Raw genomic sequence first — 24,585 nt, 5'->3', positions numbered from 1 at the left:
TTACTCTATATTGGTGTCTAAAACATGAAAGTGATTAAAACTGAATTGACTCTAAAGATTTCCCCAAGAGAGGCCAACACACAAAAGCTGCTACAGACATAAAACCGAAGGGGAGCCGAGGGAGCCTAAGAAATGTAGGTCATGTCACGTGACCTGTTGTCTGAATAACAATGGTGGATGGAGGCCCCAAGATAATATGCCTCACAGTTGTGTTCATCATCTTTGTTCGTCTTTTCATTCTCCTTTATGCGTTTTTTTTCCCACCAGCCCCAAATTAGGTTTGACAGCCATTGGACTGAACGGCCAGAGGCTTTTAGCTCAGGGCTAACTAAAGCATTGCAGCACCGATTGTATGTATTTCCACCACAGTTGGATTCTGACCACCTGGCTCACGACTCGTATTGACTAGGTCTTCAGTCAGGGCTTGAACCAGGTCATCCAACCACACTATATGCTACTCCCAAATAGGGACTTCTCTTTTGGGGGTCTGATAAGCAGGCTTACCATGGGCTAAGATCTCTATTGTTCTGAAGTACAGTGTCCAAAATGTGCATTGTTTTCTTGAACATAGGAATGATAGGAGAGAAAGAGAGAGAGTGAGGAAGGTGTGTTTGCTGTGTTTTCAAGGGTTAGAGAAATGTGATAATGATTAGTTACATTTGAAGTCTTTGTCCAGGCAAATGATACATTGTAGTGAGTATGAGCCAAAAAAGGTTTGCTTGTTTGAGGCAACCATGTTATTATTGGATTGAAGAGTAAATATGTTTCACAGTCATCACAATCATATTCTCACATAGTAGCCTACTGATGCTACTTGAAAATGTTCTCTATTTGTCAATATTGTGTGTTTATGTAGTTTTTAGAGGGAGACTAAAGCAAAGCATCGTCGTTACGTCACTGCCCGGGGTTTCCACACATCGCTCCAGTGTAACTCGACGGCGTCATGGCGGAGACCGGCTGTAGTAAGACCCTCAGCTGAAATGCTGCTTCTCTGCGATCGCACTTGATTAGGGAACACTTTTTCCTCGAATACGTTACGGAAAATAGAAAGGGAAATCTATTTTACGCATCTGGACCAGGAAATCAAGCAACTTGGCTCGGATTCCAGCAGCATCGATCGGGGCTGCTCTCCCCCGGAGCTGCCTAGCAGACTCGTAGCCTCGGAAAACAGGAAAAAAAGCACCACTGAAGTCGGACGAGAGAGACGGCAGCTCGCCGTAGCTACCCCAGGTACTCTTACAGGCTGAACAAAGGCCGGGTTACTTTGTATTTATAAAACTCTAAACATTTTTAAAAGTAGTTTGTTTACTGTAGTAGTGAAGTTATAGAAACCAATGAGCAGGTTAGCATAGCTACCCAGCTAGCTACATTTTGGGAAGTATAAGCGACGGCTATGACTAATCCCTGGAACGAAGACGTCCCATAGTTGTAATACTATCCGTGTCATTTCAAGTATATACATGTATTTATCACACGTTTCCAAACTAATTAGAAGCCCCCCGTATAAAATGAATATACTTTTTATAGTGGGAACCTTTGTTCCGGTATTGTTTAGATAACAGCGTTCCATCACTGAAACATCCCATTTCATCCCAGCAGTTAGACTAACCCGCAGGCGACTGATGAAAACAACGCGTTTGCAGGCTAGCGACGATACAGTCTAACTGCTGGAATGGAATGGAGCGTTCTAGTTAGAAAGAGTTGTTAAACGTCTTGTATATTAGATGCGTCTTTCGTTTATTATTTTTAGTTTCTGAAGTAGCTTCTGGTCGATTAGGAAATGAATTAAAATGGCATTGCACTATTGGTACGGCAGCACATCTATAACAAGGAACGATTCACTCAGCGCTTTCGCTCCAGGGATTAGTCATACCCCCTAGCAACGAGGGAGCTACACTGGTTAGCCTGGGAGTGCGGGAAAAAAGGTGAATATCAAACCTGATGGGTAGCTAACGGATTGTGTTTAAGGTCAAGACGATTATGAAAGCTACGTGAGCCAACGCATTCAAAGAACCAACACGAGTATCGTTGATTTAGCTAGTTACCGATTATAAGACTGCTGTCAAACACTTTCCCATGACCCGGTGAACAGAACATTAGGCTAGGTGGCTAAGCAATGTGTGTCGGCTAGGCTAGCAGCTAGCCCCATGAGCCCAATGACCGGATGAAAACAGCTACAATGTAAATATTTGACACCTGCAGTTGAATGTTTCACCCAGATGAGTCCCCGGGGTGGTGTTGCGGGCTTGATCACTTTTAACGTTTTATTATCAAGCCAGTGGGTTTAGGAATAATTGTCTTTATTTTTGCTTGAACATCTATTAGCTCGAACGTTTACCAACTTTTCTGCGCTAGTACAATATGGAATTGTCAATACTGCCATAGCTAGGCAGTTTGCTAAACTGTAGCTTTTATGCTAGCGCATCATTAAGCACCATCTACCGCCAATAACCAGCTAAGTGTTAGATAGGGTTAGGCTATAGGCTATAGGCTTGCATGCTTGGCGAAATGCTCCACACTTCTGGAGTCAATCTGACTACTCTCTCGACAGAGAACGAGTGTGTTTTGCAATTGCATTATGGTTGTGGCTCTGCGCTACTCCGGGTGTGTGGGGATGTTAAACCCTGTAGGCGTGGTACTATCCTGCCACAGCGCCCAGCCACAGCGCTCCGTGGGCGGCTCATTGTCCAGGACAGCCCGCTGGAGACACTCACACGCTGCCCTGCTACAGGCCCGTCAACACAGGCCCCTAACCCTGGCTCTGCTCTGCGGTCGGGGAAGCGCTGGCACGTTAGCCTAGCCTGCTAGCAGCATTCAGACAGCAATGTGACAAGGAGCAAACACGGTAGCTTGTCTGTTTTGCCCCCTGTACCTTGATGTACTGAACGAACATCGCATCAGTCACGTTTTCTTCACGACGTGAGGCATTGTATTCTCACACCGGTTGTTATACTGATATCTGGGCATATTTCGAAAAGGGTCAGGGAATTCACTACAAACCAGGAGCGAGCTGTCAACTTCTCTGTTTATACAACCGTTCAATGACACGATATCAACTTTAGGGTTATCAAAGCAAACAATGGAGATATTTGTTACATTTCCCCCCTACAGGCTGTCATGAAAGTTGCTGATAGCCCAAAGCACACTAAATATCAGTGTAATTTATGGTTTGAGGTCAAGTCATAGTATTTTTGGCATTTGTTGTATTGTATTTTTCAGCTTTTGCAAGTTGTTTTTATTGACTTAATTTTTTTTTTTTTTACAGTTGTCCTGCAAAACCCATCTTTTGAAGAGCAGCTTGGATATTTTTTTTCCAAAGGCCATATTTTTGGGACTCAAATATGGCAGGACGCAAGGAAGAAGAGAGTGCGAGCAACAGCAGTGGGGAATCAAGGTAATGTCTGAGAATTTGAAGAATATTGTATGACGGTCATATGGCCCATGTTTTGATGCTCATCGAGGGCTGATTGTGTTACATGGAAGCTTATCACCTGATGCTTGGATAAGCCACACATGACCTTGACAGAGTGTGTTCAATTAACCTAGCAGAGCAAAGGTATGAACTCTGACATAAACAGTTGGTTGTTGTTTTGATCTGTAACTTATTGCTGCAAGCCCCCATGTCGATGGTGATGATTGAGTGTCAAATGCATTTCAACATCTAATCCTGCTGTACAAGACTACCTACCCCAAGAGCTATTAGATGTTACCTGATAATCAGACATACACGCACACAGCAAAAACTATTGTAGTAGTTGGATGGAAGGTCCTTTTGGTTTGTTTGGATTTGTATCTATTGAGTTGTGATGCATTTGTTGTTTGGCCTTATTAGTCAATCCCCTCAGCATACATGCCTACCTCCGCTTCCTAGAGAGAGAGAAAGAAAGAACCGGTACCTACCTGAGCAGTTAGGACCATAGCACACAAGGCGGTTTGAATGGTTTAACTTTAGTGAATCACACTTTCACTTCATCAGAGTTGTAGTCTTAAAAGCACGTTCTGAAGCCAGGGTTGCAATGAAGTGAAAGAGGAGGGTTTTTTATAGTGTTCAGTATGCCAGTGTGGCTGGGTCTGTTTGAATGTTTGTGTATCTCCCACGTCTTGTTGATACTCAGCCTATCAGTTTTGGAATAGCACACTGACACGATTGTCCCTGAGAACAATATCATTGTAGAAAGTGTTTATCAGCATGTCTGTACATAAGCATTTGTTCATGAATGTTTGTGTAGTGAGTGGAGTTGGGGAGGCTGCTTGAGGTAGGAATCGGAGGACAGGTTCATTTGTAATGCATGGAATGAGGAATGAAGCACGTTTGTCCTTTACAATGAGCCCATCCTCAGATTTCTACCTCTTCCAGGCTCCTCTGGTTTGAAAGTATTTTCCCTTGTGTAGAAGCCCTAGTCCTTACCCAGGGTCCCTATCCTACTCTCTTTGAGGCGAACCTCAACACCTGCTTTGTGTTGAACTTGTTTTATGAGGCAAAGTGAAACATGCACAGTGTCACATAGGAGGGAAACCTATCACGTCCGAAGCATCTACAATCCACCCACAGACAGACACATTGCTTGTATCTGATGACACAGTTTGGTTTCATGTGATGCATTTCAGTTTCCCTCAGAATATTTCTTAGGCAGGGTGCAGAGGCCCCCAAATACACCTCCTGGGTTCCCATTACCAACATTTCTATATAAGCCAACAAGTTTTAGGTGGGGCAAAACAGATCCAGGCAGGGGGGGGATCACCTATTCCATGGTAGGTTTAGGGTTAGGTTGAACACTGCGTTACATTTGCTGTTCTTGAGTTCATAAGCCCTGAGTTGTTTTAAAATCTTTGTAATGACTCTTAATTACTTGTTGTGTAACAACATTCTATCAACTGGTTTTGCCTGAAACATTTTTCACTAGGTGATGGTGAGATATTCAACATGAATGTGTCTGTCTGCGTGTTCACAGTAACTCTGATGATGAGTCCGGCACTGGGTCGGGTTCTGGGTCCGGGTCGGGCTCGGGCTCCAGCTCCAGTTCCAGCAGCAGCAGCAGCCAATCAGGGAGCAGCGGCTCAGGAAGTGGCTCAGACTCGGGCAGCCAGTCAGATTCCGACTCTGAGAAAACCAAGAAGAAGGAACCAGAGAATAAGGCCAAGATCGACGGGGCTGAGGTAGGAAGACAGGCGCTATCACTGAACCTGTGGTTGTTTACATGGCTGCTGAAACCTGCTGTTCAGTCAACATGATGCTGTTTGGCCCAAGGGAAAGGGGACAGGGAATTAACCAAACATCTGATAAACCGTTATATGTTCTTTCTGGCTCAAAGTACTGTGAGCTGACTTCTGTGCCCTAACCGTTTCCCGTCTCTGTTGCAGTTCTGGAAGTCCAACCCCAGTATTCTAGCAGTGCAAAGGTCAGCCATGATCAGGAAACAACAGCTGCAACAACAACAACAGCAACAACAACAACAGAGCTCTTCCAACAGCGGATCAGATGAGGTTGGTTGTCATCATCATCACTTCCATCCCTACTCAGTGGCAAAGGGATCTCCGAGTCCATCCTCTGATTTACGCCACTGATCCGTACCATATAGTCATGACATTAATATTTGATTTGAAGTGTGTTGGGTTTGACAGCACCACAGGCATGTATTGTAGCGTGCAACCCTCTGTTTGTATCTCTGACTTATGCACTAAGAAATAGATATACAGCTTATGTTCTTGCTTGTAAGCACAAAGTAAGACATGTCTTTGTTACTTTGGGCTCCTTTTTCTGATGTTTTTTTTTTTTTTTTTTTCCCTGTCCTAAAGGATTCCTCCAGCAGTGATGATTCAGACTCTTCCAGTGGATCCAAGAAGAGAAGAAAGTGAGTGCTCCTTAACTTCAGCCAATCGGGAGAAATCATACCAACACTGTTGAATGTCTGGTCAGTGGTCATAATAATAATAATAATAATCAATCCTCAGATCGGGGTCTGGGTCGGATTCTGGATCTGGATCTGGGTCTGGTTCTGGGAGTGATTCCGGATCCTCGTCTGAGCAGGAGCAGGAGGAGCGCAGCGAGGAGACTGCGTCCGATTATGAACCCAGCCACAAAGTTAAGAGCAGAAAACCCCCAACCAAGTAAGTGTTGTTGTTTTTCTTGTTGTTGTTTTGTTATAGCTGTTAAATACCATGTGCTTCTCAACGGCTCATAGCCTTAGCCTCTGTTGTATCAATACACCCTCTCTATGCATGATGGTGCTAAAGATCAAATGTAATTTCTCCTTGCTAATGGTAGCCGAACCCTGGCTAAAGACCACAGAGATAGTCACAGCCTTCTGTTCCCTCCCAGAAACGGAGCACGGCACAACGTGGGACTCAACGTGAACAGAACCTATTATCACCCTAAAACCTTTTGTCCTCTCTCTCTCTCTCTTTCTCCCTTCCCCCAGGGCGAACGCCAGGAACGGTAAAAAGCTCAGCATCCAGAGAAAGAAGCCCCCGGGCGGCGGGCACGGCGGAGGTTCATCGTCAGACGATGATGACTATGGCCAGAAGGCTTCGGCGGGGCCGAGGCGGCAGGCCACGGTGAACGTCAGCTACAAGGAGGATGACGAGATGAAGACGGACTCAGACGACCTGGTGGAGGTCATCGGCGAGGACGTCCCTCCGCCTGAGGAAGAGGAGTTTGAGACCCTGGAGAGAGTGATGGAGATAAGGATAGGGAGGAGAGGAGGTAAGAGGACAAGGGGAGAGAGGGAGGTTGGGGAGGAGAGCATGTAAGAAGAGTGATGGAGATAATGACAGGGAAGAGAGGAGGTAAGAGGACGAGGAGTGATGGAGGAGAAGATGTAAGAAAGTGATGGAGAGGAAAGAGAATAGGGAGGTTTAGGAGAAGGTTAGAGAGTGATATAGATGAGGATAAAGTCAAAATATAATACACACATTGACACTACGTTGTGTAAATGTTGTTATTGCTTGGTTGTTTGTATGGTCCTCATTGTCCCCTCCCTCCTTCCCTAGCGACGGGAGGCACCACCACAGTGTATGCCATAGAAGCAGACGGGGACCCCAACCTGAACTTCAACCCCGGTAAAGAGGCCGGCGATCAGCAGTACCTGATGAAGTGGAAGAACTGGTCCCACATACACAACACCTGGGAGACCGAGGACAGCCTGAAGGCTCAGAACGTCAAGGGCATGAAGAAGCTGGACAACTTCAAGAAGAAGGAGCAGGAGAAGAGGAAATGGTGAGACCCCCAGGACACACCGCCTAAAAACGTCTTTGCTCGATTCCTTTAGGCCCCCCTCTCTCTCTCTCCTCCTTATCGAAACACGTCAGAGGAGAGGGTCTGAAGGGAGGGATCTCAGATCATTTTCTCCGGTGCTTTCTGAGAAGGAGAGAGGAGGCGAGGGATCAAGGGAAGAGTTTTTTGAGATTCGTCTCTAGTCAGCTGGTGGCAGAAGAGAGGAGTGTGTGTATACCAGGTAAACGTTTTGAAACAGTGCACCGTGTCCTCCTGAATTTGTTAACGATTAAAAGGACACTCCCCTGGAATGTGCTCGAGGGAGATCGCTCACTCTCATTTTCTGTTTCGCACCATTGTTTTTATTCGTGATCGTCAGGTTATATTGTACGACTGGGGGTAACGTTTTCAGTTCCTCATCATGTGAATGTGACTGTTCTCCAGGATAAGGGCTGCCTCGCCAGAAGACGTAGAGTACATGAACTGCCAACAGGAGCTGATGGACGACCTGCACTCACAGTACCAACTGGTGGAGAGGATCATCGGTGAGCACCTCTACTATGTTCCATGCATTAAAATGGGCCTGGCCTCCTATTTCTACCTCCACTAGCCTCCCCTGATATATATTTTTTATTATTATTTGGTACAAAGTTCATATAAATCCGGCAAAAGTTCGTCATCCAAACCCCTCCCTTAGATATAGACACGTCTGATTATTGATAGATAGTTAGATAGATAGTTTATTAGCCACACGACCAAAGCCGGTAGAATTTGTTCTCAGTACAGCATATTAATCTCTGCAGCACACAAATGACAAAAACAAGGAAGTGCACAATAGACAACATCAAATAAACTAATAAACAAACAAACAATCGTGGTATCCATGTCAGTCATGACAGTGAGGAGGGGGCTAGAGGGAGGCGTTCAGAGTCCTGATGGCTATGGGGGAAATGCTGTTGGTGAAGCGCTTAGTCTTTGTGGACAATGACTTGTAGGGCTTCCGTGAGGGGAGGAGCTGGAAGAGGTGATGAGCAGGATATGTGAGGTCAGAGATGATCTTCTTTGCCCGCTTTACAGTTCTGTGGGTGTTCAGAGATTCAACTGAGGGGAGTGGTTTGCCTATGATTTTGGATGCCTTTTTAACAATCCGCTGTAGTTTGATCCCTGTTTGACTGTCTGTGCTGCCCTCCCATACTGTAATAGAGGATGTGATGATGGACTCTATGATGGCTGAGTGAAACAGGATGAGAAGTTGAAACCTATTTCACCATATCCACATCTTTGCTCAGCAGATCTGGACAGAGAAGGATTTACTAATCGGTTTGCTGCTATAATGATCTGCACAGGATCTGTCCATCTAGAATAAGCACATAGACCAGGGGTGGCCAACCCGGCTCTTTGCCTGTCTTTGTGCGGCTCTTTAATCCATTCATTAAAAGTGCGTGGCTCGCTCTCTGTGTGTCAATAGGCGTCGTTTTGGTATGGCAATTCATGGCACTCGCCATACCTGGCTTAACATTTTTTTTAAATCTGAAACACGTTTAGTCATTTTGGTGGTTTTATCCACTACACACAACGGTAACTCAAAACCTCCCGGCTCCATCTCACCCCACTAGCCAAGCGCTGTAGTGGAGCGCAGGGTTGCCAGACGGGATTGACAATTTCAAGCCCAACCAGTCTAAAAGCTGCCAAATCCACCCGTCCAGAGTGACCAAAAGTAGGCCTATCTGGCAACACTGGAGCGGGACATCGGTTCCTCAATAAACAAGCCATGAGTAACGTTCATGTTAAAACCTTGTCCACGATTCTCGTTCATTCAGGTGTGTTAAACAAACTGTATAAATGCCATTTACATACTGTTGGTTCAAATGTAACATATTAATGAACAAGTTCATGTCATGTTCTGTCAGTACAAACATGTTCTAATGTTATTTTAGTGAGTTCGCTAGTTAGCGAACATTAAAGATTACAAGAGCTAGTTTACGTATGTCAACAATGTCTCTATTCTCAATAATTTCAGTAATAATTGTACCAAATTGGGGCCAGTAACACTGACTTGTGTGTGAGTAAGTTATATGTATGTGCAAGCATGTTTTTGATATTATCAATCGTCTCACTTCTACTAGGTGAGCTGGTAAAACAAATATGCCAGGGGAAAAAAGGAAAATGGACATAAAGACCTCTTTTGGTCAAAGGGCAGCAGAGACAAGTACAGGGACACAGGTGAGGTCTAAACAGGTGACAGGGACAGGGACACAGGTGAGGTCTAATCTAGCGTTTTAACAGTGCAGTTCGTTTAGAGTTGAGAATAGCTAAATCTGTTATGTTTTGTTTCTAAGGAGATTGAACCAGTCTGCCTGCTAGGAAAGATGTAGGCTACTACCTGCATACTGTAGTTGTCTCCTTTATTCATTACCTTAATGTCACATAAGTAAATTGTATAGAAACAACTCACCAAAATTGACTATTGCACAACTGTTATGATGTGGCTCTTTCTGGTACCCCAACAATGTTTTGTGGCTCTTAGTCTCCGACTGGTTGGCCACCCCTGACATAGACCTTCTGATGACACATGTTGTTATTTCCCGTGGTGACAGGGCATTCGAACCAGAAGTCGGCGGCTGGCTTCCCAGACTACCTGTGTAAGTGGCAGGGGCTGCCCTACTCTGAGTGCAGCTGGGAGGACGGAGCACTCCTGTCCAGAAAGTTCCAGAAGTGTATAGACGCCTACATTAAACGGAACCAGTCCAAGACCATTCCCTACAGAGACTGCAAGGTAACTACCTACCTACCTACCCAGTCCACTAACTAACCAACTAACTACTCACCTACCTACCCAGACCACTCACTAACCAACTAACTAACCAACCACCTAACTAACGATCTACCCACCTACCTAACTAAACACCTACCCAGACCACTCACTAACCACCTTCCTACTCAGACGACTCACTAACCACCTTCCTACTCAGACCACTCACTAACCACCTACCCACCCAGCCCACTCACTACCCAACTAACTAACCACCTACCCAGACCACTCACTAACCACCTACCCAGACCACTCACTAACCAACTACCCAGCCCACTTGGGGAGAGTTGCCCTAAGGAGATGATCTGGGATCAGTTTTTTTCTTCCTGTCACTGGTTAAGGGTAGGAGTACGGGAGGGGAAGCTGATCCTAAATCAGCCCAGCGGTGCAGAACTAGGTCATGTTGGGATTACACAGACGGGATATAGTGTTCAGGGGTCATGTTTAGGGTCCTTTTAGGGCCAGTCCCAAACAAAGGCATGGCTCGTAGATTCTACCTCGAATAGTGCCTTGTTGATCTATTGTGTTTTAAACTGTTAATGATTCTCCCTCCCCTCCTCTCCAGGTATTGAAGCAGAGGCCTAGGTTTGTGCCGATGAAGAAACAGCCAACCTATATAGGAGGAGAGGGACTAGAGCTCAGAGACTACCAGCTAGACAGTCTCAACTGGATGGCTCACTCCTGGTGCAAGTAGGTTTCCTTTTTAGCCTTTCTATTTTTCATTTATCATTTCATCTGCCTAGCGATGTCATTCAGAATCTCTTTGAGTGACACCTTTCCCAAGGCAGATATTAAATAATACATCACAATAGACAAAGACAGTGATTATTCTTATTGTATTCAGCACTTGGGTCTGCATACGTTTGTTAATGCTGTCTCATAGCTGTTTAACTCATAAGTGCTCAAAACTCAAGCCTCATTACATCCCATGATGGTAACCATGGTCCTCTCTCCTCTCCTCCATAGAGGCAACAGCTGTATCCTGGCTGACGAGATGGGTCTGGGGAAGACCATCCAGACCATAAGCTTCCTCAACTACCTGTTCCACGACCACCAGCTGTACGGGCCCTTCCTCCTGGTGGTGCCCCTCTCCACCCTGGTGTCCTGGCAGAGGGAGATCCAGCTGTGGGCTCCCCTCATGAACGTGGTTGTCTACCTGGGAGACATCAGCAGCCGCGGCATGGTAGGGACAAAACACACCTCCATCCTCTCAGCTTCATCACTGTGCTATCAGTTCAATGACAGTATCCTTCCCATAGGGAACTAGGGGAGGCTGGTGGAGGTAGAAATCTGAGGACGGGCTAATTTTAATGCACAGAATGGTATCAAACAACTGTTTGATACCATTCCTCATTCTATGCATTACAATGGGCACGTACTCTGATTTCTACCTCCACCAGCCTCCCCTGTTCAGCACAGGGTCAGCAACGACATGGCAGAACATTCATGTACATAAACGTACAAGTTATTGATGATAGTTCTGAAAGTGCATACTTCAGGGACACCCTGAATACATACAGGTTTAATAATGCGAGTGCTTGATTATCGATGCTTTTGAAGTTACTTTTTAGAATTCATTTATACAAATAAAATTGTTTGGTTCTTGAGCTCATGTTGTTTTGGGATGTGTTCCCCGTGTCCTCTTTAGATCAGAACACATGAGTGGATGCACGTCCAGAACAAGAGGCTGAAGCTGAACATCCTCCTCACCACCTACGAGATCCTCCTCAAAGACAAGGTATTTACATTACATTTCAGACATTTAGCAGACGCCTTTATCCAAAGCGAGTTACAACAAGTACATTTTGTCTAAGTAAGTGAATCATCTATACATCAGTCATCATAAGAAAAACAAATCTAGGCTAGGACCAGGGGAGCCTGAAGCACATACACACACACACTCAAACTCACGCATACGTTTCACATAAGCATACACCCGCGTTCACTTGGTTATTCAGCTCTTTGAACATATGCTGTGTATGCTATCTATAACAACATGTTTTAGTGTGTCGTGCTGTGCTGTTACGGTAGCCTTTCCCTGGTGCTAATATGGGTTATGGTCTTGTCTGTGTTGTGTGTCTCAGTCATATGAAACAGACAGACGTATGACTCACTAGTGTATGACTCACTAGTGTTTAATGGAGTGTGAGTGTGTGTCATGTGTTAACGTGTGTGTGTCATCCCATAGTCATTCCTGGGCAACGTGAACTGGGCCTTCATCGGCGTGGACGAGGCCCACCGTCTGAAGAATGACGACTCGCTGCTCTACAAGACCATGATGGACTTCAAGTCCAACCACAGACTGCTCATCACGGGAACGCCCCTGCAGAACTCCCTCAAAGAGCTCTGGTCCCTACTGCACTTCATCATGCCCGAGAAGTAGGTCACTGTGTGTGTCACTGTGTGTGTGTGTGTGTGTGTGTGTGTCTTAGTTTATTTACAGGTCTCTAGAACCGCATCTCAATACAGAGCCAAGTTAAGCTTGTTTTTCTGTCCCCAATATTGCTGCATAGGATCATAGAGAATCCAAATATTTGCTGATTGGAATAAGATGCTCAGTTTGTTTGCGTTTTAAAATAAGGCTCTGTGACACTGGTCTTGCTTGCATTTGTTTTCTATGAGTTTCCCATCCAAAAACAGAGAAACTGATCTCTTTTCTAATGCCCGTGTTTGTCTATCCAGATTTCATTCGTGGGAGATGTTTGACGAGGAACATGGTAAAGGCAGGGACTCTGGCTACACCAGTCTGCACAAAGAGCTGGAGCCCTTCCTGCTGCGGCGGGTCAAGAAGGACGTGGAGAAGTCTCTACCTGCTAAAGTAGAGCAGATCCTACGAGTAGAGATGAGCGCCTTCCAGAAACAGTACTACAAGTAAGATCACACACACACACACACACACACACACACACACACACAGTTAACATTCAGAAACTGTACTGTGTACTACACATGAACCAGCCTATAAGCAGCCATTTCTCAGGTGTGTGCGTAGGGACAGAGTCTGCAGGGATTCATCTCCACTGCACACACACACACACACCCAAGTAGGCTTACAATTACATTTATAGCATACACTACATCATGTTCACTGTAGAGATAGCCTAACGTGTGTGTGTGTGTGTGTGTAACAGGTGGATCTTGACGAGGAACTACAAGGCACTGAGTAAAGGCAAGGGAAGCACGTCAGGGTTCCTGAACGTCATGATGGAGCTGAAGAAATGCTGCAACCACTGCTACCTCATCAAACCCCCTGACGACCATGAGTTCTACAACAAAGCTGAGGCCTTACAGGTGTGTGTGTGTGTGTGTGTGTGTGTGTGTGTGTGTGTGTGTGTGTGTGTATTTGTGTGAGTGAGAGAGAGAGAAAGACCTGTGTGTGTGTGAGAGAGAGATATATCTTGTGTGTGTGCATAAAATCCCAGTTCTCTTATCTGTGGTGCTTGTGAGGTCAGACCTACTTCACTGTTTCAGTGTTATGTCATTTACATGTTATGGCAACACGTGTTACATTGTTGTTCCATTACTGAATCTCTTTCTCCCCCTATTTCTTTTCTCTCACCTTCTCCACCCCACCCCCCCTCCGCCTTCAGCACCTGATCCGGAGCAGTGGGAAGCTGATGCTCTTGGACAAGCTGCTAGTGCGCCTGAAGGAGCGGGGGCACCGCGTGCTCATCTTCTCCCAGATGGTGCGGATGCTGGACCTCCTAGCAGAGTACCTGAAGAGCCGCCAGTTCCTCTTCCAGGTCCGTCACCCTGTATTTGACCATGTGCAACATGTCATCACACCAGATTTAGCTCATAGCTCATTTGAATCTCTAGTCCCTAGTTACCATGGGGCGATTAAAACCAGCAGGACAGTGGCCTCTGCGTTGTCTAATGGACCTGCCCTCCCAAACCAGTTTCCCGTCTCAGCTCTCAATGAAGCATGTATTATAGAGGCATCTAAATGTGTGTGTGTGTGTGTGTGTGTTGTGTTTGTAGAGACTGGACGGCTCCATCAAGGGGGAGATGAGGAAACAGGCCCTGGACCACTTCAACGCCGAGGGCTCGGAGGTATGTGTGGACCAAACCGTTATTCTTCATTTCTAATGATTCTACCAGCGTATTGCACCCAGTCATACTGTAGGCTTCACATATGGGAAGTCATGTTGACAAATAGCCCTCACACCATTTTGTCGTTGCATACTGTAAACGCTCCACTTCCTCTTCCAGGACTTCTGCTTCCTGTTGTCGACGCGTGCGGGCGGCCTGGGCATCAACCTGGCGTCAGCTGACACCGTGGTGATCTTTGACTCAGACTGGAACCCTCAGAACGACCTGCAGGCCCAGGCCCGAGCCCACCGCATAGGGCAGAAGAGACAGGTACCCCTCTACCATCTCTTATAGATATGATATTATACATGATAGGACAGGTACCCTCTACCATCTCTTATAGATATGATATTATATATGATAGGACAGGTACCATCTACTACCATCTCTTACCCCTAAATTACACTGCAGCGTCAACTTCAGCAGCGAGTGTGCGTGCGGCTTTCTGTCACGTCTTCCATACTGGAAGCGTTTCTGCTATGGCTATACTGCATCCCTATCTTTGTACAGTTTGCCTTTGATAATGTCTGTCAATAATATGTTTAATTTCACTTCATTGTAAATTTCATTTATATTTAGTTTAGAAGAAAGAAGTATATTTTAAATAGCTCAAAGAACGCTACAGTAAGAAATAACATCTATATAAAGACACAGCAGCTAGTGTGTCTATTCGCTCAAACATTAGATACGTTACTTATCTGAAGTGTAAGACCACATGTCATGCATCACAAATAAATAAAACATTTCATATACAACCCTTTTCAGGCGTGCGGCACGTGGAAAAAATAGGCCATGTCCAAAACTCTAGATGGCGTGTCGCGGCATCCAGCGTGAGATGCGCATCTCACTCTGCATGGCTGCTCTAACCCGTTAACATGGGAGCCAAAATAAAACTCTCACTCGCTGCTGAGGTTGACACTTTAGGGGTTACAGATATTATATATGATGGGACAGAAGAGACAGGTACACAGCTTATTATAGATATTATATTTAATGTGTGTGTATGTGTGTGTCCAGGTGAACATCTACCGCCTGGTAACCAAGGGTTCTGTGGAGGAGGAGATCATCGAGCGGGCCAAGAAGAAGATGGTTCTGGACCACCTGGTCATCCAGAGGATGGACACCACAGGCAAGACTGTCCTGCACACTGGCTCCGCTCCCTCCAGGTAGGAGGATACACACACACAACATGCACAGTGAAAACACAGACCATATGCACACACTACCTCCATACATACTTGCACCACAAGGATACATATAGACACCACACACACACACACTGACTGTGCGCACACGCATTCATACATGCTCTCCTAGACTAGAGTATACTATCTGATTGCTGTGCTCTGTCCCCTGCAGTTCCACTCCCTTCAACAAGGAGGAGCTGTCTGCCATTCTGAAGTTTGGTGCTGAGGAGCTGTTCAAAGAGCAGGAGGGAGAGGAGCAGGAACCTCAGGTGAGTCAGTCTGCCAGTATGAAGTCTCCAACCTTAAAGCCAATTTATGGTCAGTCCGCTAAAGGCTGCGCAGCTGATGCCTCATAACCCTATGTACGGAGGCTCTGCACCACAGAGCCTGATCAAGCAGACATCAGCGTTTACTGTTTACCTCTTCAGCTGAACCCCCCCCCCCCACCCTAGAGAAGATGAAAAAAGTGTGTTGTCTGACATCTGTTTCCCTTCCTGCAGGAGATGGACATTGATGAGATCCTGAAGAGAGCTGAGACCAGAGAGAACGACCCGGGACCCTCTACGGTGGGGGAGGAGCTGCTTTCACAGTTCAAGGTAACACACACACACACACACACGCGCCATGGAAGAGTTCTCTAAGTTTTATAATTGAACGGATGATATGGGACCAGTAGGAACCGTCGAGAGTTTAAACCTTTTATACAAATGAACTTGACTCATCCTCTGATCTCTGACCCTAAAGGTGGCCAACTTCTCCATGATGGAGGAGGAGGAGATCAACATGGTCGGTGAGAGGAACGTGAGGGGCTGGGATGACATCATCCCGGAGGGGGAGAGGCAGAGGCTGGAGGAGGAGGAGAGGCAGAAGGAGCTGCAGGAGATCTACCTGTTGCCTCGCATGAGGAACTGTGCCAAACAGGTAGGGGTCGCTGTCTCTCTCACATACTCACACACACACACACACTCTCTCTCTCTCTCTCTCTCCATCAATCTCACGCTCGTTCACTCCCATACACAAAACATTGTCTGCCTTTTGTGAGTGGGGTGTACAGTTGAGGGTGTACAGTTGAAGGTGGTTCCCCCTATCTTCCTGGTCTGTGACATTAACCCCCCCCCCCGGTGATTGATTGTTTGATTGTTTGATTCCAGGCCAACTTTAACGGTAACGAGGGCCGGCGGAGCAGGAACAGGCGCTACTCCGGCTCCGACAGCGACTCGGTCTCTGACCGCAAGAGGCCCAAGAAACGGGGGCGGCCCCGGACCATCCCCCGAGAAAACATCAAAGGCTTCAGCGACGCAGAGATACGAAGGTAGGTGACTCACTGCTACCAAGCTCTCTCTTCCTGTGCTCCTCGGACAAACCAACTCAGACACCTATTCCCTTATGTCTTGTCTGTGCCCTCAACTCTTCATTTCCCCCCCCCCTCTGTACAGATTTATCAAGAGCTACAAAAAGTTTGGAGGACCGCTTGAAAGGTAAACAGACAAAAGTTCTCAAAGTTTGGGAAGAAATGTAAATGATTCGTTAGTATGTTGTTTCTTCTCTACATGTCGGTCTAAATCTCTCTCTTAATTTCTCCTTCCCTCCCCCCTCTCTCATACTCACTTTCTCTCTCACTCCTTCCCTCCTTTATCTCTCGATCTCCTTCTCTCCCCTCTCTCTCATACTCTCTCTTTCTTTCTCTCTCCCCCGTTCTCCCCCCAGACTGGATGCTATAGCCCGTGATGCAGAGCTGGTAGATAAGTCTGAACATGACCTGAAGCGGCTAGCAGAGACGGTTCATAACGGTTGTCTGAAGACCCTCAAGGAAAATCCCTGTGGACCAGAGAAGACTTCAGGTCAGTCACATTGATCCATTTCTCTATCCATCACTTTCAAACCATCCAAACCTTTCATTCATCTTTATCCATCCATCTCCCCAATTCAATTAGTCATCCATCTATCTCTCTAACCATTAGTTGTCCCACTGATCCATTTCCTCCATCCCTTCATCCTTCTATCCTTTCATTCATCTTTATCAATTTTCATTATTATTATTATTTTTCATCTCTCATTTCTATCTATCCATCTATATCTCCCTCTTGTTGATTTAGGCCCCACTTTAGTTCCTCTTAGTTTAGTTTATCTGGTCACCAGTAACAAAAGACCTGTTCTCTTCTTCTCCACCAGGGGGCAGGAGAGGCAAGGTGAAGGGACCTACCTTCAGGATCTCAGGGGTGCAGGTGAACGCTAAGCTGGTGATCTCCCATGAAGAAGAGTTGGCCCCTCTCCACAAGGCCATCCCTGACGACCCAGACGAGAGGAAGAGGTATCCATCACTGACCCCTCTTCTACTGCACAGATACTACCAATAATCCTACTCCTGGATTAAACCACACTTTCACATGAGAATCCTTATTTGTTTTTAACAGGGGAGAATCTCTATTGAACATAGTCTTAAATCCAGGACTAGGCTTAATCTGGGTCTGTAAAACGATCCTACAGTTGTCTGATGGGATAGTGAACATGCGTCCACCCCTCTGCCCAGGTACTCCATCCCCTGCCACTCGAAGGCAGCCCACTTTGACATCGACTGGGGCAAGGAGGACGACTCCAGCCTGCTGATAGGCATCTACGAGTACGGTTACGGCAGCTGGGAGATGATCAAGATGGACCCTGACCTCAACCTCACACACAAGGTATGTCTGCTCGAGGACCACGGCCGACGTTGAACAAAAAAGACCTCAACGCAAGACAGAATCTCTGTTATTACAGTTATTATTCTGTTATCCCTGTTGTTACAACCATCCTTAATAACACTTTATTTGGGTAGGGCCCTACAGCTGATTGCAGCCACCAGTGAGGCATAATCACAACACAAAGGACAAGCGCAAACATGTAACAAAGTACAAGAACACAAAGTTTAAAAGACTGTGCGGTGGATGAATAAATTATAAGTGTTATAAGTTAAAAACGTTATTGAGTATTGAATGGTTGATATACATGTTTGCAGGGTTTACCTCACTGTAGTCACCATAATAACAGCAGTTGCTATAAAACATAGAGGTGTGCTGGATATGTAAGTTATGCATATAGATTATACTTTCTAAATATATAAATGTCTACATATAGATAGGTCACAGTCCTATGCTTCAAGCAGTTAGGTGAGTAAAGTGTATTTTAGTGCAGGTTCAGGTAGTTGATGGATGAATGAGTGTAGGTTGTATGTCAACAGAGGGATAGTGGATAGTGTGTTGCTAGTTGAAGCATCATGGAGTGCGGCTCCCCCGTTTATGTGTTTACTCTTGTTCCCTCAGCTGCTTCCAGACGACCCAGACAAGAAGCCCCAGGCCAAACAACTGCAGACTAGAGCCGACTACCTCATCAAGTTACTAAGCAAAGACCTAGCCAAGAAGGAGGCCCAGAGGCAGGCGGGGACGGTAAGAATCCAGCCTCATGACTACTTTACTGGAGAGGCTGGTGGAGGCAGGGGTCAGAGGACGGCTCATTGTTTGTTTGATACCATTATTTATTCCTTTCCATGCATTACAACGAGCCCGTCCTATGATTTCTATCTCCGCCAACCATGGGTCTCTGGTGATTAGGTAACCTACAGCGATGTGAGTGCCATTGTTCTAGAATCAGAATGTTCTCTGGTTGTTCTATTTGCTCTGATAAGTCTATTCCTGGCTCGGTGCTTCACGCTGCGGCGTGGTCAGAGACCTATCTGAGCCTGACTTGTAAACTAGTTTTAGTTGGTGTCAAAAGGAAGTGTGGTTTGTGACAGAATGTTGTGGACTCATGCCTCACTCTGGTCTGGTGCGGGGGGAGGGGGTGCGGGTGGTATAGCCTTATGGATGGGTAGCTGGCCTGGCTTAGATGAATCAGGAAGATGATTTTCTATTGATGCATTCAAGCTTGTTTCCAGAACTCACAGTGTTACATTCAGTCAGTTCACACGAGCGGCGGTTGTATTTTTTGTAGGCGAACTCCCGTAAGAGGAAACCTCGCAGCAAGAAAAACAAGGCGGTGAAGCCGGCCAAGGTGGACGAGGTGGTGAAGAGTCCGTCCTCCGAACCCCCCTCGGACAAGTCCTCCGAGGACGACGACGACATGGAGGAGGAGAAGGAGGTGGCGCCCGCGAAGCCTCCGCCCAGGAGAGGGCGGACCGAGCGGGTGGTGGTGGTGAAGGAGGAGGAAGAGGAGGAGGAGCCTGAGCCAGAGGATGTCCCCTCGCCGCCGGAGGAGAAGAAAGAGGTGAAAGAAAGGGAGATCAAGAAAGAGGTGAAAAAGGAGAAGAAAGAGGATGTGAAGGAGAAGAAGGAGCTGAAGAAGGAGGCCAAGCCCGTAGAGCCGGTTCATAAACAGGAAGAGGTCACAGAGAAGGTGAGGTCTACACAGTCACAGCAACACCATTCACCCGCCTGTCCACTCACCCTAGCCTTCCCTATTCCAAACCTAGCCCTGGTCAACTGTTGCATGTTCAGAGTAGCATTTTACTTTTTGAGTAGATTTACAGGCGTTTATCCAAATAACGTGTGACCCATAGTCACTGAATGAATTGAATCTATCCGTTGGTTGATTAGTTGTGTGTGTGGTTCCCAGCCCACTGAGGTGAAACCTGAGGCAAGGGAGAAGGCCAAGAAGCTCTCGGACACACCGGTCCACATCACGGCCGGAGGGGAGAACGTCCCCATCTCAGAGGAGTCGGAGGAGCTCGACCAGAAGACCTTCAGCGTGGTAGGTCAAAGGTCACACACACTCACACATTCACACTCATAAACACTCTGCAGGGCCGTGATCAGCAGGGCACAGTGTTGTGGGACTGTCAGACAGAAATAGATCATGTAAAACAGAGATGCCTCTCCTCTCTGACATGGAGAATAAGGAGTCCTATCAGTTTTAGTCAACACATCTATCACCCTTCTCCCCTGAACTAGTACTTTTGAGTCATAAGAAACATTCCAAGTAATTCCAAACACACAGGAAGTGAGTCAAAGGGTTTGGTGAGTCACCAGTAAGTCCCAAGAAACCCCCGAGTCAGTACTATAGAAAGTTCACCTTTCCCCTACATATGCCACCTCCCGGCATGTCCTGGTTTACTGTGTGTAAGGAGTGAGTGAATGAAGTCACCCAAATTGTCAACATTCTTGGCTGCTGACTTTATTCACCAAAAAATGCATAAATTACGATGCTTCATTTTGTAGCCAATCAAGATATTGATGCCCGGTAAATACCACATAAAACACATGGCACTCCAGGTGGTGAGTGTTCAGGAATTGTCAGTTGGTGAGTTAACGGTGGGTGCCGTCCCCAGTGTAAGGAGCGCATGCGGCCAGTGAAGGCGGCTCTGAAGCAGCTGGACCGGCCAGAGAAAGGCCTCTCGGAGAGGGAGCAGCTTGAGCACACGCGCCAGTGTCTCATCAAGATCGGAGACCACATCACAGAGTGTCTGAAGGAGTACTCCAACCCAGAGCTCATCAAACAGTGGAGGAAGTAAGGCTGGCTTTCTGCCACTCACTCTTCCTGTGTCTCCCTCTCTTTCTCTCTCTTCTTCCTCTCCTCCTTCTTCCTCTCTCTCTCTACCCCCCCCATAACTTAAATGTGTGTAAATGTTCCTCTTTTACAGAAACCTTTGGATATTCGTTTCAAAGTTCACCGAGTTCGATGCAAGAAAATTGCATAAACTGTATAAGCACGCAATCAAGAAAAGACAGGAGAATGCTCAGGTATGTATGGTGAATAGAAAAGCACGATTTTACATACTCATAATGGTTTAACTGCGAATGGTAACGTGTGCAATAAAGTCTTAGAATTCAGCGTGCTTCTCCATATCTCCGGTAATGTGGTTTTAACTGCCGTTTCACGGTGATGTCATCTTGTTCACAGGCAGCGGACCACAACACTAGCACTGTAAATACCCACGGCTTTAAACATGCAGGTAGGTTTGCCTTTGTGCTGTAGAGTAATACCAGGTGAGGCTGGGGGAGGTAGAAATTGGAAGACGGGCCTCATTGTAATGCATGGAACGGAATGAGGAACGGTATCAAACACCACTTCTTATTCCGTTCCATGCATTAGAATGAGACCCGTCCTCCGATTTCTACCTCCGCCAGCCTCACCTGAGTAAAACTCATGATCCAAATTGAATACACCATGTCTGTTTGATCCAGAAATGTTGCTATGACATCTGTTCTCACCATCTCACTATGGTACTGTATTTGTTGCCATAAAGCGTAGGGAATATAACGACTCTCCGTGTCCTTAGCGCTGTCCCTCTCACTCTAAAAGAAATGGGCTAAAACCCGGTTGTCACGTCTCAGTAACTCCTCGTCTTCCTCCCAGATATCGAACGGTTGAAAGACAACTCTCACCATGACGACAGCAGCAGGGACAGCTACAGCTCAGAGAGGCAACAACCCCCCTCCTCCCGTTACCAGGAGCAACACAGTGGCAGTAAAGACCGGGACAGGGACAGAGACCGGGACAGACATGGCTCCTCCGAGCCTTACAGGAAAACTGGGGGAGGGGGAGCAGGAGCAGGAGCAGGAGCAGCCGAGCCCAGGAAGAGACCGTTCTCCTCCTTCAGCAACGGCAAAGACCACCGAGACAGAGACCACTACAGGTCAGACAGACAGGACAGCAGGTGAGGAGACATGGTTACCAGACACGTGCTTGATGGTGTGTGTTGTGATTCGGTGGCAACAAGCTGATTCATGTTGCCTTTGTGGTGAGTGAATACATGCCTGGGTCTGTTTATGACCCAGGCAAGTGATATCTTCATGCTGCTTATCAGTGTTCTCCTTCAGTATCTGGAGTGTTGGAGTGCCACGCCTGTTAGATAAACATGCCGTGGGTGTGGGTATGGTATGTGCATGGTGCCTTGTCTGGGAGCATTGAGAGCAGAGCTGATGGCCTGTTTCCATTGTAGCAGATGGATAAATAGTGCTATTCTATTGTGTTCTAGTCTCACAGTATCCTCCCTCCCCTCCCTACAGATACTACAGCGACAGTAAGCACAGGAAGCTGGACGAGCATCGCTCCGGCCGTGACCACGCCAGAATGGACAGCAAGGAGCGCTCCCACTCCGACCACCGCTCCCATTCTGACCACCGCTCGCACTCTGAACACCGCTCGGCCTCCGACTACCACAAGTCCTCATCGCGAGACTCTTCCTACCGCTACCACTCTGACCGCCAGTCGGAATGGCAGTCAGAGCACCGGGGGGCGTCGGCTAGCGGGCCACGCTCGCCGAAAGACCAGCGTTCGCCCTACGACTCGCGCTCCCCCCTGGGACACCGCTCGTCACCCTTCGAGTACTCGTCAGACCACAAAAGCACGCCGGAGCAGATCTGGAGCAGTCGCAAAACATAACACAGCCTGTCTGGGGCTAGCCTAGCCTAGCAGCTGTGCTGGTCTGGTCTGTGGGAGCTAGCCTAGCCTAGCGGCGAGTGGTCAGCCATAGACACACAATGAACACAGGAAATGCCTTATGGGGACTGTGGAAATAAAACAAAGCTGTACTACGCACTGTGTTTCTGTTAGCTCAGTGTCCCGGTGGGCTCCAGCCTCCATGGTGTGCCACATATCCCAGGAACCGTGGGTGGCGGGCGGGTTGGGGGGGGAGAATTGCATATTTTTGTATTTAAGAGTTAAGAGCTGCACTGTGCCATAGGTGTCGCAGCGTACTTTCTTTTATTATTTTTATAAAAATGGACACCTTTTTTTTTTTACTCAGAAAAACAAAATAACCTTTGATTGCTGCCCCGTGCTGCGTTCTTCTCACGACCGACCGACCCGTGACGATGACACTGGATCCTGATATCTGACTGTTGATGTCTCAACTCACTCTCCAATGTGGTTCTTCTCAAGCTTATTTAAAAGAAGTGTTATAAAATCAAGAAGAAAAGTGAAAAGGTTTGTTTGTGTGTGTCTGGTTAATCATGCGTGTGGGAGGGGCTGTAAGGGTCTGGTCTAAAGCGGTCAGAAGGACTTGGGCTTCCCTTCCAAAGCTCTTTGTTTACAGTGCTCATCATGACCTCCTCCACCATCTTGTTTGTTTTTGTTTGTTTGTTTTCTTCTCCGGTTCAGATTTTTTTTTTCTCCATCATGCTTGAATTATTTAATTTTCTGTCTCCGCTGTATAAAATAACCTGGATCTTTTTTTTGTGAGCAAACTGAAAAATGTCCCTTTTTCTTAAAATAATACTACTGTAAATTATTGTAATATAGTAAATCAATGGGCTTTTTTCTTCTCAGGCTTTTTGGGTTTGTTATTATGACTCTACCTTTCCACATCAACTCAGGCTTTTGTGTCAGTTGTATTGATTAATAATGAGTCCAGTTTTTTCGTACGACAGTTAATATTAATGATAAATCATGCTATTCAGAATGTAACTTTGGTTAACTGGGGAAATGATTCCTTTTGTCTTGACTATTCCTCTAGTGGGACTCTGTTCTCTTCCAGTAATTCTGTTGTGAAATGGTCTGAATCAGAGGAGTGGAACTCACGTTACTGCATCATCACCACATGGTGGAGGTCTATCAAATAGATGAGCCTGGTAGATCTCAAATCAATTAGTGTTTTTACAACAATCATGTTTTCTTTTCTTTTTTCTCCTCTTGTTTTGTTTAACGTAGGCAATAATGTCAAATCTTCTATGCAGCCAAGTGTATTTCTGGTGAACAGCCCAAGTGAGTGAAAGATGCTGTCACAGTTCACTGTTGTACATAGATTTCTTCTATATTTCAAAATGAATTTACACTGAAAATGCATGGATTTTTAAGATAATTGTTTTATATAGTTGTTTATAAAGTCATTAAACTCAATCACTGTACTCACTTGTAACCTGCTGTGTCATCGTCTTACTGGTGTTGCAGTCAGTCTTGGAATCCTGGAATAACGAGTTTGGGAGAAATAATCCCATTGATTCACCTCTGGGCACGATGAGCAGTCCTGGATATCCTATATTTGACTGAGGTAAACATGGCCACCCACTTAAACAATATAGTAGTAGGCCTAGAAAGCTTCTGTTCCTCAGCCCAGTTTACACACAATAGGCTACAGTTGGCTAGGTTAGGTCGGCCTATCAGATGGCTGCATGTGTGCTTGCCAGAGATATAACTGTCTTTGGGACAGATGAGGGCTCTAGTACTACAAACCAACTGTTGTCACTCATCACTCAAGATTGCACAGGCATGCAGCAGGTGTGTCGACTGGAGACGTTACCAGGCAAGGTGACTGGAAGGTGAGTATTACCTGGGGACCTCTGGTAATTTGTAATAATTACAGAGGTCGT

The 24,585-nt window shown here is 46.4% G+C and overlaps 1 protein-coding gene across 1 annotated transcript; it reads left to right on the top strand.

Moving 5' to 3' along the window:
• Positions 1–1,171: 1,171 nt before the first annotated feature.
• Positions 1,172–24,047, top strand: chd1 (chromodomain helicase DNA binding protein 1). Its single transcript, XM_080530061.1, has 36 exons — positions 1,172–1,230; positions 3,266–3,394; positions 4,953–5,157; positions 5,362–5,484; positions 5,797–5,852; positions 5,953–6,108; positions 6,420–6,703; positions 6,991–7,216; positions 7,658–7,758; positions 9,811–9,989; positions 10,591–10,715; positions 10,992–11,208; positions 11,674–11,763; positions 12,214–12,404; positions 12,708–12,896; positions 13,157–13,316; positions 13,616–13,768; positions 14,007–14,078; positions 14,238–14,387; positions 15,135–15,283; positions 15,477–15,573; positions 15,805–15,900; positions 16,049–16,225; positions 16,456–16,616; positions 16,741–16,782; positions 17,012–17,149; positions 17,484–17,615; positions 17,835–17,985; positions 18,604–18,726; positions 19,271–19,672; positions 19,892–20,026; positions 20,604–20,782; positions 20,916–21,015; positions 21,176–21,227; positions 21,632–21,932; positions 22,285–24,047. The coding sequence occupies exons 2-36, from the start codon at positions 3,342–3,344 to the stop codon at positions 22,658–22,660; spliced, it is 5,541 nt and encodes a 1,846-aa protein (XP_080386187.1). The 5' UTR covers positions 1,172–1,230; positions 3,266–3,341; the 3' UTR covers positions 22,661–24,047.
• The last annotated feature ends 538 nt before the right edge of the window (positions 24,048–24,585 follow it).

This window comes from Nansenia antarctica (genome assembly GCF_963989245.1).
Source record: "Nansenia antarctica genome assembly, chromosome: 4".
Lineage (NCBI taxonomy): Eukaryota > Metazoa > Chordata > Actinopteri > Argentiniformes > Microstomatidae > Nansenia > Nansenia antarctica.
The sequence above is the reverse complement of the archived record's forward strand: the minus strand, read 5'-3'. Positions and strand labels throughout refer to the sequence as shown.